The 13,796-nt window shown below is 46.3% G+C and overlaps 1 protein-coding gene across 1 annotated transcript in view; it reads right to left on the bottom strand.

Moving 5' to 3' along the window:
- LOC110503758 (t-SNARE domain-containing protein 1-like) overlaps positions 1-13,796 on the bottom strand; it is a 118,569-nt gene that overhangs the window by 22,906 nt on the left and 81,867 nt on the right. The window contains exon 11 of the mRNA XM_036970577.1: positions 7,706-7,815. Within this exon, the coding sequence (XP_036826472.1) occupies positions 7,720-7,815 (96 nt within the window). The 3' untranslated portion in view covers positions 7,706-7,719. The remainder of the gene's footprint in view (positions 1-7,705; positions 7,816-13,796) is intronic.

Here is a 13,796-nt window from a genome sequence, read left to right as displayed (position 1 = left end):
ATGAAAATTACAGACCTCTCTCATCTTTTTAAGTGGGAGAACTTGCACAATTGGTGGCTGACTAAGTACTTTTTTGCCCGACTGTATATACTGAGATCATGTGACTGATCATGTGACACTTAGATTGCACACAGGTGGACTTTATTTAACTAATTATGTGACTTTTGAAGGTAATTGGTTTCACCAGATCTTATTTAGGGGCTTCATAGCAAAGGGGGTGACTCACCACTTTTCCGTTTTTTATATTTTAGAATTGTTTGAAACAAGTTATTTTTTTCATTTCACGTCACCAATTTGGACTATTTCGTGTATGTCAATGACCTGAAATCCAAATAAAAATCCATGTAAATTACCGTTTGTAATGCAACAAAATTGGTAGAACACCAAAGGGGGTGAATACTTTAACAAGGCACTGTAAATAGGGGAAATCCATTACGTAAATAGGGCCCCGTGTGAGGAGAATCCCATTTACTGTACTAATATCGAGATGCATAATGATAACCAACAGTTAGTTTAACTGTTAGGATACAGACTGGACAGGCACATTTCTAGTGTCCATGGTCACTGCTTGATTAGACGAAACCCCTTGAAACCTCTCTCTTTTAGCACCCCTGATTTCAGCGACCATTCCTCCCCATACACACAAAGACCTTGTGTAATTACAGTTAACACATGGTGCTAACATGCACATGGAAAAATCTCACTTCCCAAATGAGTCTGTAAACAGGATGTGAAGGCGGTGCCGGCAATATCATTTGCAGAAATAAGTGTCAGGGTGCAGTTATGGCGTTATTTAGTGCACCATAAAGAGCCAGGCTATTGATTCGAGAGCAGAAGTGGCTCCACAGTGATTTCTGTCGTTGTCACTCTCATTAAACTGATCTATAGTGCTCGCTATTCTCCTCTCTGCCCATCTGCCTCTGTATCTCTTTCAGTGACTATATCCTCTATCCTTCTCAGTGTTTGTTCATACCAGTCCATATTAGAGGTTGACCGATTAGGATTCTTCAACGCCGATACCGATTATAAAGCCGATTTATATATATATATTTGTAATGACGACAATTACAACAATACTGAATGAACACTTTTATTTTAACTTAATATAATACATAAATAAAATCTATTTAGTCTCAAATAAATAATGAAACATGTTCAATTTGGTTTAAATAATGCAAAAACACAGTGTTGGAGAAGAAAGTAAAAGTGCAATATGTGCCATGTAAAAAAGCTAATGTTTAAGTTCCTTGCTCAGAACATATGAAAGCTCAAATCAAATCAAAGTTTATTTGTCACGTGTGCCGAATACAACAGCTGTAGACCTTACAGTGAAATGCGTACTGACAGGCTCTAACCAATAGTGCAAAAAGGGTATTAGGTGAACAATAGGTAAGTAAAGAAATAAAACAACAGTAAAAAGACAAGCTATATACAGTAGCGAGGCTATAAAAGTAGCGAGGCGACATACAGACACCGGTTAGTCAGGCTGATTGAGGTAGTATGTACGTGTAGATATGGTTAAAGTGACTATGCATATATGATGAACAGAGAGTAGCAGTAGTGTAAAAGAGGGGTTGGCGGGTGGTGGGTGGCAGGACACAATGCAGACAGCCCGGTTAGCCAATGTGCGGGACCACTGGTTGGTCGGCCCAATTGAGGTAGTATGTACATGAATGTACCGTATAGTTAAAGTGACTATGCATATATGATAAACAGAGAGTAGGAGTAGCGTAAAAGAGGGGGTGGTGGGTGGCGGGACACAATGCAGACAGCCCGGTTAGCCAATGTGCGGGACCACTGGTTGGTCGGCCCAATTGAGGTAGTATGTACATGAATGTACCGTATAGTTAAAGTGACTATGCATATATGATAAACAGAGAGTAGGAGTAGCGTAAAAGAGGGGGTGGTGGGTGGCGGGACACAATGCAGACAGCCCGGTTAGCCAATGTGCGGGACCACTGGTTGGTCGGCCCAATTGAGGTAGTTTGTACATGAATGTATAGTTAAAGTGACTATGCATATATGATAAACAGAGAGTAGCAGCAGCGTAAAACGATTCAAATAGTCCGGGTAGCCATTTGATTACCTGTTCAGGAGTCTTATGTCTTGGGGGTAAAAACCATTGAGAAGCCATTTTGCCCTAGACTTGGCACTCCGGTACTGCTTGCCATGCGGTAGTAGAGAGAACAGTCTATAATTGGGGCGACTGGGGTCTTTGACCATTTTTAGGTCCTTCCTCTGACACCACCTGGTGTAGAGGTCCTGGATGGCAGTCAGCTTAGCTCCAGTGATGTACTGGGCCGTACGCACTACCCTCTGTAGTGCCTTGCGGTCAGAGGCCAAGCAATTGCCGTACCAGACAGTGATGCAACCATTCAGGATGTTCTCGATGTTACAGCTGTAGAACCTTGTGAGGATCTCAGGACCCATGCCAAATCTTTTTAGTTTCCTGAGGGGGAATAGGCTTTGTCGTGCCCTTCACGACTGTCTTGGCGTGTTTGGACCATTCTAGTTTGTTGTTGATGTGGACACCAAGGAACTTGAAGCTCACCACCTGCTGCACTAAAGCCCCGCCGATGAGAATGGGGACGTGCTCGGTCCTCCTTTTCCCGTAGTCCACAATCATCTCTTTAGTCTTGGTTACGTTGAGGGATAGGTTGTTATTCTGGCACCAGAATGCCAGGTCTCTGACCTCCTCCCCAAAGTCTGTCGCTTCGTTGTCGGTGATCAGGCCTTCCACTGTGGAAACGTAATGATGGTGTTGGAGTCGTGCCTGGCCACGCAGTCGTGGGTGAACAGGGAGTACAGGAGGGGACTGAGCACGCACCCCTGGGGAGCTTCAGTGTTGAGGATCAGCGTTGCAGATGTGTTGCTACCTAATTACAGGATCCAGTTGCAGAGGGAGGTGTTTAGTCCCAGGATCCTTAGCTTACTGATGAGCTTTGCGGGTACTATGGTGTTGAACACTGAGCTGTAGTCACTTCATGGCTACGGACGTGAGTGCTACGGGTCTGTAGTCATTTAGGCAGGTTGCCTTTGTGTTCTTGGGCACAGGGACTATGGTGGTCTGCTTGAAACATGTTGGTATTATAGACTCAATCAGAGACATGTTGAAAATGTCAGTGAAGACACCTGCCAGTTGGTCAGCACATGCCCGGAGCACAGGTCCTGGTAATCCATCTGGCCCTGCAGTCTTGTGTATGTTGACCTGTTTAAGGGTCTTACTCACGTCGGCTACGGACAGCGTGATCACACAGTCGTCCGGAACAGCTGATGCTCTCATGCATTTCTCAGTGTTGCTTGCCTCAAAGCAAGCACAGTAGTGCCTCGGTGTTGCTTCCCTTTGTAGTCTGGTGGTTCCTTTTACTATGAGTCTTCAACATTTCCAGTTAAGAAGTTTTAGGTTGTAGTTATTACAGGAATTAATTCTCTCAGGAAAGTGCTGTTTGAATGAATGCTTACGAGCCTGCTGCTGCATACCACCGCTCAGTCAGACTGCTCTAATAAATATCAAATCATAGACTTAATTATAATATAATAAACACACAAAAAACGAGCCTTAGGTCATTAATAGGGTCAAATCCGGAAACTATAATTTCGAAAACAAAACGTTTATTCTTTCAGTGAAATACGGAATCGTTCCTTATTTTATTGAACGGGCAGCAACCCCAAGTCTAAATATTGCTGTTACATTGCACAACCTTCAATGTTATGTCATAATTAAGTAAAATTCTGACAAATTAATTAGGGTCTTTGTTAGGGAGAAATGGTCTTCACACAGTTCGCAACGAGCTAGGCGGCCCAAACTGCTGCATATAACCTGACTCTGCTTGCACAGAACACAAGAGAAGTGACACAATTTCCCTAGTTAAAATAAATTAATGTTAGCAGGCAATATTAACTAAATATGCAGGTTTAAAAAAATGTACTTGTGTGTTGATTTTTAGAAAGGCATTGATGTTTATGGTTAGGTACACATTGATGCAATGAGAGTGCTTTTTTCGCAAATGAGCTTGTTAAATCATCACCTGTTTGGCGTAGTAGGCTGTGATTCGATGATAAATTAACAGGCACCGCATTGATTAGATGCAACGCAGGACAAGCTAGATAAACTAGTAATGTCATCAACCATGTGTAGTTAACAAGTGATTATGTTAAGATTGATAAGTTTAATGCTAGCTAGCAACTTACTTTGGCTCCTTGCTGCACTCGCGTAACAGGTGGTCAGCCTGTCACTCAGACTCCTTGTGGAGTGCAATGTAATTGGCCATAACCGGCATCCAAAAATGACGATTACCGATTGTTATGAAAACTTGAAATCGGCCCTAATTATTCGGCCATGCCGATCGACCTCTAGTCCATATCAACTTGTCTCTGTCTATAGTGCTCACTATTCTTCTCTCTGCCTTTATTCCTCTGTAACTCTCTGTGTGTCTATATCCTCTATACTCCTCAGTGTTTGTGTCACGACTTCCACTGAAGGTGGCTCCCCTGCCTGTTCGGGCGGTGCTCAGCGGTCGTCGTCACCGGTCTACTAGCCACCACCGATCCCTTTTTCCTTTTCTGTTCGTTTGGTCTTATTAGTTGCACCTGTTCCTTTTTGTGTTTCTTGATTTTTGTCTATTTAAGCCTGTTAGGCCCGCCTAGGTTTGTGCGGCACGTTCACGCAGATTAGCAGGGACCATGGGCATCTTTTTTTTGCTCTTTAGTGTCTTAAGTTTTCATAACTGTGACCTTAATTGCGTACCGTCTGTAAGCTGTTAGTGTCTTAACGACCGTTCTACAGGTGCATGTTCATTAATTGTTTATGGTTCATTGAACAAGCATGGGAAACAGTGTTTAAACCCTTTACAATGAAGATCTGTGAAGTTATTTGGATTTTTACGAATTATCTTTGAAAGACAGGGTCCTGAAAAATTGACGTTCTTTTTTTGCTCAGTTTATATCCTCTCATAGTTCATACCTGTCAATGTTTCCCCTCTCTATGACTATGTAATGCTGTGCCCTTCTGTCTGACTCTCTCTGTCTTTGTATCTCTGTCTTTCATTATGTTTCTGTATAACATAGTATTGTCTACTCCAGCTAGAGTATGTGGGAGTACTGAAAAGAGCTATACAAATAAAGTTATTATTATTAGGGATTATTATTATGTGAGAGTACTGTAGTGTAGTACCGGTACTTTCTTCAAAATCAGTCAACAGCATCAAGGAGAATGGAAGAAGGCCCAACAACCAACAACAATGGCAGCCAAACTGAATTTGTTGTTGGTACATACTCGGAACGCTTAATTCTGTTTAAACTCTGTTTGCTTATTTGGATCCTGTTTCTGGTACAAGAACTGGCAGACTATACCAGGCTTATAGCTGCGTCTGCTTTGGCAAAAACCCAGGTGGTTCTGCTAAGCCTGTACTCTTCCTCTTCTGTAGGGCTCAGTACACACACTCACACTCACACACACACACACACACACTCACACTCACACTCACACTCACACACACACACACACACACACACTCACACTCACACTCACACTCACACACACACTCACACACACACTCATACACACACTCTCACACACACACACACACACACACACACACAACTTGAGAAATTCCATCTCATCTGCTCCAAATGATTTGCTCCACAAACCTGCAGACCCACTAATCTGTGACCTGAGAGAATCAACGTGGGGAAGATAACACCTCCCAACAGGGCCTCAACCTCCCATTCAAGATGAATCAATTGGCTGTACAATACAGTGACTATGATTGTGTTTGCGTGTGGGTTGAGGTGTATTTGTGTATGTCAGACAAGAGGCCTAAATGTAATTCCATCAGTGGTAGATAAAGACGCCAGACTGTGGGTTCATTCAGATTGGTTACGATATCATTTCAGGAAAGTTGTGGTTTTCCATCAACATCAAATGACATTTCTGAATGTATCTGTTAATTATTGAATAGTGGCCAAAGTCTTCTACACTGATTCTATCCTCTGCTGAGCTGACGGTGAGGGTCTTTGTTTCTGTCACAAAACACAAAGGTTGGAAGAAATCTGTATATTTCCTGTAAAGGCAGAGAAACATTCTTCAACCTTTCACTCTAGCTACACAATGAGCTAACCAACCACACGAGACATCCAAGCTGCTAGATGTGAGGCTACAAGTGAACAACAATCATTACTTGTGGTTGGAATTCCATTTCCATTTCATTGCCCAAACTGAAGAAAACAAATGTCTGTAAAAAAGATCATGTGAAGGAGCAGCAATATACAATATATTAAGAACACCTGCTCTTTCCATGACAAAGACAGACCAGGTGAATCCAGGTGAACGCTGTGATGCCTTATTCATTTCACTTGTTCTATCCACTTCAATCAGTGTAGATGAAGAAGAGGAGACAGGTTAATGACTGGATTTTCCAGCCTTGAGACAATTGATACATGGATTGTGTATGTGTGCCATTCAGAGGATGAATGGGCAAGACAAACGATGTATGTGCCTTTGAACGGGGTATGTTAGTCGGTGTGAGGAGCACCGGTTTGTGTCAAGAACTGTAATGCTGCTGGGTTTTTCATGCTTAACAGTTCCCCGTGTTTATCAAGAATGGTCCACCATCCGAAGGATACCCAGCCAACTTGACACAACTGTGGGAAACATTGGAGTCAACATGGGTCAGCATCCCTGTGGAACGCTTTTCGGCACCATGCCCCAACGGATTGAGACTGTTCGTAGGGCAAAAGTGGGGTCCAACTAAATATTAGGAAGATGTTCCGAATGTTTTCTATACACAATGGCTTGCTCTGTGATAAACACACATTGAGCAAGAAATAGTCAAGTATTGGTTGCTTAACCAACATACCACACACAGCGAAACTGAAGTGGTTAAAAGCCTTTTCAGATCATACCAACAGAAGTAATCGGAAATTAGGAATATTAAGAGAACATTGATTTACCCATCTACAGTATTTCAGCCACAGTTACATATGAAGATAAATCCTTTTCCCACCACATGTCCTCTTGACAGAAAATACTTAAATATCGATTTGCTATAAAAGCAAATACGTCAAGCTGCAAAAAAAGTTGACTTTGCTGTCTTGTTGCTATGAACGTTGCTAGTCAATGTCAGTCACTTTCAGAGTGTGTCCTCTGACTAGGATTCCAATTATTGATCCAATTCAAGAAGGAAGCCTTCCTGCACATTACTGGCAATCCAATTAAAAAGCTGTGTTTTCGTAGAATCCCTGTACATTCTCTGAGTTGGCCCCAAATTCTTATCATAAAATAAAACTATTCAACATCCACTGAACGCATCCTTAAGGACAAGTTAGGCCTTCACAACCAAACAGCATTTGTTGATGTTTTTCAGAGCCCAATACTGCACAATGAGGATGTGGAAGTGAATCGCTGGTTGGGGTAAGTTTCTCAAAAACAAGTGAAATCTGATCAAAAGTATCTGGACCCTTCTATAACATTCCATTTAGTTTAAAAAAAAGCTACATTCTCTTTTAACGGGTTGTGCCATATTCTCAGGATCTGCACTGCATCTCAGGCCTCTATGCAGATTACAATCAGAATAGAATGTCAATATAGCAATCAATACAGCCATACAGTACCTGTATAACAATATCAGTACTAAGTAAAGCTCTGTTTTTTGGGCTGCTGCTGGTTGATAAACACCAGTAGTGATGGAGGGGTTAGGAGGCTTACCTCTGGGGTTGGTTTCATTTTCTTGCTGACACAGCGATGATGATGATGAGAAGGATGAGGATGAAGCCTCCCGCCACCAGCATGTAACACTTCCTCTTCCTAATCTGCCTCTGTGGGTCAGATCAGATTAGATTCAATTAGAAAACTCTAGAATCTGCAACATATTCAATACATACAACACAAACATGTAATCTCCTCCCTGGAGTTACACACCAAATATTTCCCCAACATTCCCTACTAAATTGACACCATTCAGGCACCCATTGTAATACCAGGTGAAATGGCTGAAACACAATTCTGGGTTTTTGGGTTACATTAGGTTTGTACATCAGAATGTGTTTTCAGAAATAACTTGTCATGAAGACTTGATTTGAGTTTGGTCAAGTGCTTGGTGGTTAATGATGAGAGAAACCATTAAGAGCCAGTGGTGTCTGATCACAGAACACAGAAACAACAGCATTTTCCTTCACATGCTCTTTATCCTCTTTTTCGTTCGAAGAGGTTATATCTATGGACTGGGAATTGTTTCAACATCATTTATCAGCTTTTTTTTCTTCTAATATCGCCTGTGGTGTAACTTAAAACTTCAAATGCTTCAAACAACTTCCCCACATAGAACACAAGCTGTGTTATCCTCCCATGTTCACAACTCTCAATGTGTAGTAAAAAAAATATATTTAAAAAAATGAATGAAAAATAACCTCAACTAGAAATGAAAATAACTAGAATGGAGAACAGGGGTTAGAGATATTTATATATTTCCCTGGCTCCTAGCCTCCTCAGGCGATGGGTGATGTGTCAGAGCAGGGAGGGGAGACCAGAATGTTGTTTTCAAATGCTTTTACTTTCTCTTTTTTTCCTCCCCGTTTTCCGCTACAAAGGCAGTGAGAGCGGCTGCGTTAGACCAGAGCTGGAGTCTTTAAATCCTGACTCGCTTCAAACCAATTCATCTTCTGAGACTCAAAACAGGCTTTCTATGTGGAGAGAGAGAGAGAGAGAGAGAGAGAGAGAGAGAGAGAGAGAGAGAGAGAGAGAGAGAGAGAGAGAGAGAGAGAGAGAGAGAGAGAGAGAGAGAGAGAGAGAAAAAAAAAACTGCTGTCGAGTAATTTTCAGTTTAAACGTTCCACTCCACAACAATTTGCATAAGCAGCCCTGCGTCTGTGATAAGAAGATTGGTAATTTTCAAAGGCTCTGTGGGGATTGAGAATTAAAAGCCTTTCTCCGCTATCTCCTCTCTTGCAGCTGGCCACCACAGATTCTCCGGCTTCTCTCTCACATTTCCTTATAAACTGTGCCTTATAAACTTTCTCTCCCATCCTCTCTCCTTCTCCCTGCTTGCACACAGCAGTCACACGGTGCAGTCTCTCTCTCTCCCTCCCTCTCTCTTTCTCATCCCTATTCCACTGTTATTTATGGAGAACAGAACAATAAATAAGGTAAAGAGGGGGAAAGAAATGGGTTACTATAACAAAGGAACTGTTGCAGTATTTTTAAACAGTGATTTTCCAGCCACAGGGATGGGAGAGTAGGATGGGAGAGGGAGGCACACAGAGAGCAGAGGGGGGGGACTGTCACTCATTTCCTAATCCCCAGGAGAGTGTGTCCTGTAGGTCTGTGGTTGATGACCATGTACACTGCATTCCCCTGGAAGGAAGAGGGGGGAGGAGAGGAGCAGAGAGGATCTCCCCGGTTCTATTCCGCTCAGTCCAGTCTGAATGACCAAGGACAGGACAAACCTTAACCTCAAGCATTTGGTCAAATGACTCCTCATAGTCTCATGTGTCAATTCTTGCATTGCTCCATATGTCCCCATCTCCCTATCTCTCCCTCCCCCCCTCTCTCTATCTCTCCCTATCTCTCTCCCCCCCTCTCTATATCTCTCTTTCTCTCTCCCCCCCTCTCTCTATCTCCCCCCCCCCCCCCCATCTCTCTCTCTGCCGCATGCCCACCTGTGCCCGTTCCCGCTGGCTCTCATCCCTGATCCTTTCAGTCTCAGTGTTGTCATTGTCATGGCGAGGTTCTAAGAAATCCCCTTTGTCAGCATAAAGGTCTGATAAAGGACAAGCAGCAGCTGGGTTAGAATGAGCTAGAGAGGGGCTGAAAGAGAAATGAGCTTTATACAATATGTGGCACCTTGAATCCACTCAGTTCATCTCAGAGCCAAAGTCAGAGGAGCGGAGTAAGGGCTCTGCTGAAGAAAGCTTGGTCTCTTGGTGAAGATGCGTTTGGAAACGGTCACAAACGCCAAAATGTTAACATATTTTTCTAGCTATACTGTAACGTTGTTTCATGTCCCCAAACATGACGGTGTAGCACCAGGTATGTGTACATTTCCCAAGCATATTGCCATCTAAAGGTGTTCATGCATTTCACAACCATGCCAGGGACCGTGTGTACTGCCTCAGGGTATGGAAAAGCATGAGGCTGCTACACTGCATCCTCACAGTCCAAGATGATCCTCACCGTGGTTATTAGCAGCTGCAAGTCATGTCAGACCGTGCCAGCACGCTCCAAACTCATCACCATTTCTCTCATACAGATAGACAATCTCACATTGAGTTTCCGGGATGGGAAAGCTATTTAGCTTATGTGTGACATTAGAAACGTCTTAATAATACAATAATAATGGCAAGCAATGATTACTGACATGATATTTTTCCTCCTTTATCGTATCCGGTAGAGTAAAACTAGTTACCTACTTTGTAATGGGACTATGTGAAATGTACATCAAATTCCCAGTCAACCCTGATGATGATATATAAAAGGAGCAGCAAACAAACAGTCTTGGGACCCTCAGTGGACCTGCTGTGACAACCTCCCTGTCACTTGTCACTGTCTCTGCTGCATCGCCTCTGACTGCACCACAAACCCCTGCTGGTCCCTGTCCCCATCCCTGTTCCTGCATCGCCTCTGACTGCACCACAAATCCCTGCCTGTCCCCGTACCCATCCCTGTTCCTGCATCGCCTCTGACTGCACCACAAACCCCTGCTGGTCCCTGTTCCTGCATCGCCTCTGACTGCACCACAAACCCCTGCCTGTCCCCGTACCTATCCCTGTTCCTGCATCGCCTCTGACTGCACCACAAACCCCTGCCTGTCCCCGTACCCATCCCTGTTCCTGCATCACCTCAGACTGCACCACAAACCCCTGCCTGTCCCCGTACCTATCCCTGTTCCTGCATCGCCTCTGACTGCACCACAAACCCCTGCCTGTCCCCGTACCCATCCCTGTTCCTGTATCGCCTCAGACTGCAGCACAAACCCCTGCTGGTCCCTGTCTCCATCCCTGTTCCTGCATCGCCACAGATAGCACCACAAACCTCTCCCCGCTCTTGTCACTGTCCCTGCATCGCCACAGATAGCACCACAAACCTCTCCCCGCTCTTGTCACTGTCCCTGCATCGCCACAGATAGCACCACAAACCTCTCCCCGCTCTTTTCTCTGTCCCTGCATCGCATCAGAAACCACAAACCTCTCCCAGTCCCTGTCCCTGCATCACCACAGACAGCAACACAAACCTCTCACTGTCCCTGTCCCCATCCCGGTCCCAGTCCCTGCATCGCCGCAGACAGCAACACAAACCTCTCACTGTCCCTGTCCCCATCCCGGTCCCTGTACCTGCATCGTCTCAGACAGCAACACAAACCTTTCACTGTCCCTGTCCCCATCTCGGTCCCTGTACCTGCATCGCCACAGACAGCAACACAAACCTCTCACTGTCCCTGTCCCCATCCCGGTCCCTGTACCTGCATCGCCACAGACAGCAACACAAACCTCTCACTGTCCCTGTCCCCATCCCGGTCCCTATACCTGCATCGTCTCAGACAGCACCACAATCCTCTCCCTGTCCCTGTCTCGGTCCCTGCATAGTCTCAGACAGACCACAATCCTTTCCCTCTCCCTGTCCCTGTCCCTGTCCCTGCATATTATCAGACAGCACCACAATACTCTCCCTCTCCCTGTCCCTGTCTCGGTCCCTGCATCGTCTCAGACAGCACCACAATCCTCTCCCTCTCCCTGTGCCTGTCTCGGTCCCTGCATCATATCAGACAGCACCATAATCCTTTCCCTCTCCCTGTCCCTGTCTCGGTCCCTGCATATTATCAGACAGCACCACAATCCTCTCCCTCTCCATCTCCCTGTCTCGGTCCCTGCATATTATCAGACAGCACCACAATCCTCTCCCTCTCCCTGTCCCTGTCTCGGTCCTTGCATATTATCAGACAGCACCACAATACTCTCCCTCTCCCTGTCCCTGTCTCGGTCCCTGCATCGTCTCAGACAGCACCACAATCCTCTCCCTGTCCCTGTCCTTGTCTCGGTCCCTGCATCATATCAGACAGCACCACAATCCTTTCCCTCTCCCTGTCCCTGTCTCGGTCCCTGCATATTATCAGACAGCACCACAATCCTCTCCCTCTCCCTGTCCCTGTCTCGAGCCCTGCATCGTCTCAGACAGCACCACAATCCTTTCCCTCTCCCTGTCCCTGTCTCGGTCCCTGCATCATATCAGACAGCACCACAATCCTCTCCCTGTCCCTGTCCCTGTCTCGGGCCCTGCATCGTCTCAGACAGCACCACAATCCTCTCCCTCTCCCTGTCCCTTTCTCGGTCCCTGCATCGTCTCAGACAGCACCACAATCCTCTCCCTATCCCCGTCCCTGTCTCGGTCTCTGCATCGTCTCATACAGCACCACAATCCTCTCCCTCTCCATCTCCCTGTCCCTGTCTCGGTCCCTGCATCGTCTCATACAGCACCACAATCCTCTCCCTCTCCCTGTCCCTGTCTCGGTCCCTGCATCGTCTCATACAGCACCACAATCCTCTCCCTGTCCCTGTCCCTGTCTCGGTCCCTGCATCGTCTCATACAGCACCACAATCCTCACCATCTCCCTGTACCTGTCTCGGTCCCTGCATCATATCAGACAGCACCACAATCCTCTCCCTCTCCCTGTCCCTGTCTCGGTCTCTGCATCATATCAGACAGCACCACAATCCTCTCCCTCTCCCTGTCCCTGTCTCGGTCCCTGCATCGTGTCAGACAGCACCACAATCCTCTCCCTCTCCCTGTCCCTGTCTCGGTCCCTGCATCGTCTCATACAGCACCACAATCCTCTCCCTCTCCATCTCCCTGTCCCTGTCTCGGTCCCTGCATCGTCTCATACAGCACCACAATCCTCTCCCTCTCCATCTCCCTGTCCCTGTCTCGGTCCCTGCATCGTCTCATACAGCACCACAATCCTCTCCCTCTCCCTGTCTCGGTCCCTGCATCATATCAGACAGCACCACAATCCTCTCCCTCTCCCTGTCCCTGTCTCGGTCCCTGCATCGTCTCAGACAGCACCACAATCCTCTCCCTCTCCCTGTCCCTGTCTCGGTCCCTGCATCGTCTCATACAGCACCACAATCCTCTCCCTCTCCATCTCCCTGTCCCTGTCTCGGTCCCTGCATCGTCTCATACAGCACCACAATCCTCTCCCTGTCCCTGTCCCTGTCTCGGTCCCTGCATCATATCAGACAGCACCACAATCCTCTCCCTCTCCCTGTCCCTGTCTCGGTCCCTGCATCATATCAGACAGCACCACAATCCTCTCCCTCTCCCTGTCCCTGTCTCGGTCCCTGCATCGTCTCAGACAGCACCACAATCCTCTCCCTCTCCCTGTCCCTGTCTCGGTCCCTGCATCGTCTCATACAGCACCACAATCCTCTCCCTCTCCATCTCCCTGTCCCTGTCTCGGTCCCAGCATCGTCTCATACAGCACCACAATCCTCTCCCTGTCCCTGTCCCTGTCTCGGTCCCTGCATCATATCAGACAGCACCACAATCCTCTCCCTTTCCCTGTCCCTGTCTCGGTCCCTGCATCGTCTCAGACAGCACCACAATCCTCTCCCTGTCCCTGTCCCTGTCTCGGCCCCTGCATCGTCTCAGACAGCACCACAATCCTCTCCCTCTCCCTGTCCCTGTCTCGGTCCCTGCATCGTCTCAGACAGCACCACAATCCTCTCCCTCTCCCTGTCCCTGTCTCGGTCCCTGCATCGTCTCATACAGCACCACAATCCTCTCCCTCTCCATCTTCCTGTCTCGGTCC

This window comes from Oncorhynchus mykiss, chromosome 3, assembly GCF_013265735.2.
Source record: "Oncorhynchus mykiss isolate Arlee chromosome 3, USDA_OmykA_1.1, whole genome shotgun sequence".
NCBI lineage: Eukaryota > Metazoa > Chordata > Actinopteri > Salmoniformes > Salmonidae > Oncorhynchus > Oncorhynchus mykiss.
The sequence above is the reverse complement of the archived record's forward strand: the minus strand, read 5'-3'. Positions and strand labels throughout refer to the sequence as shown.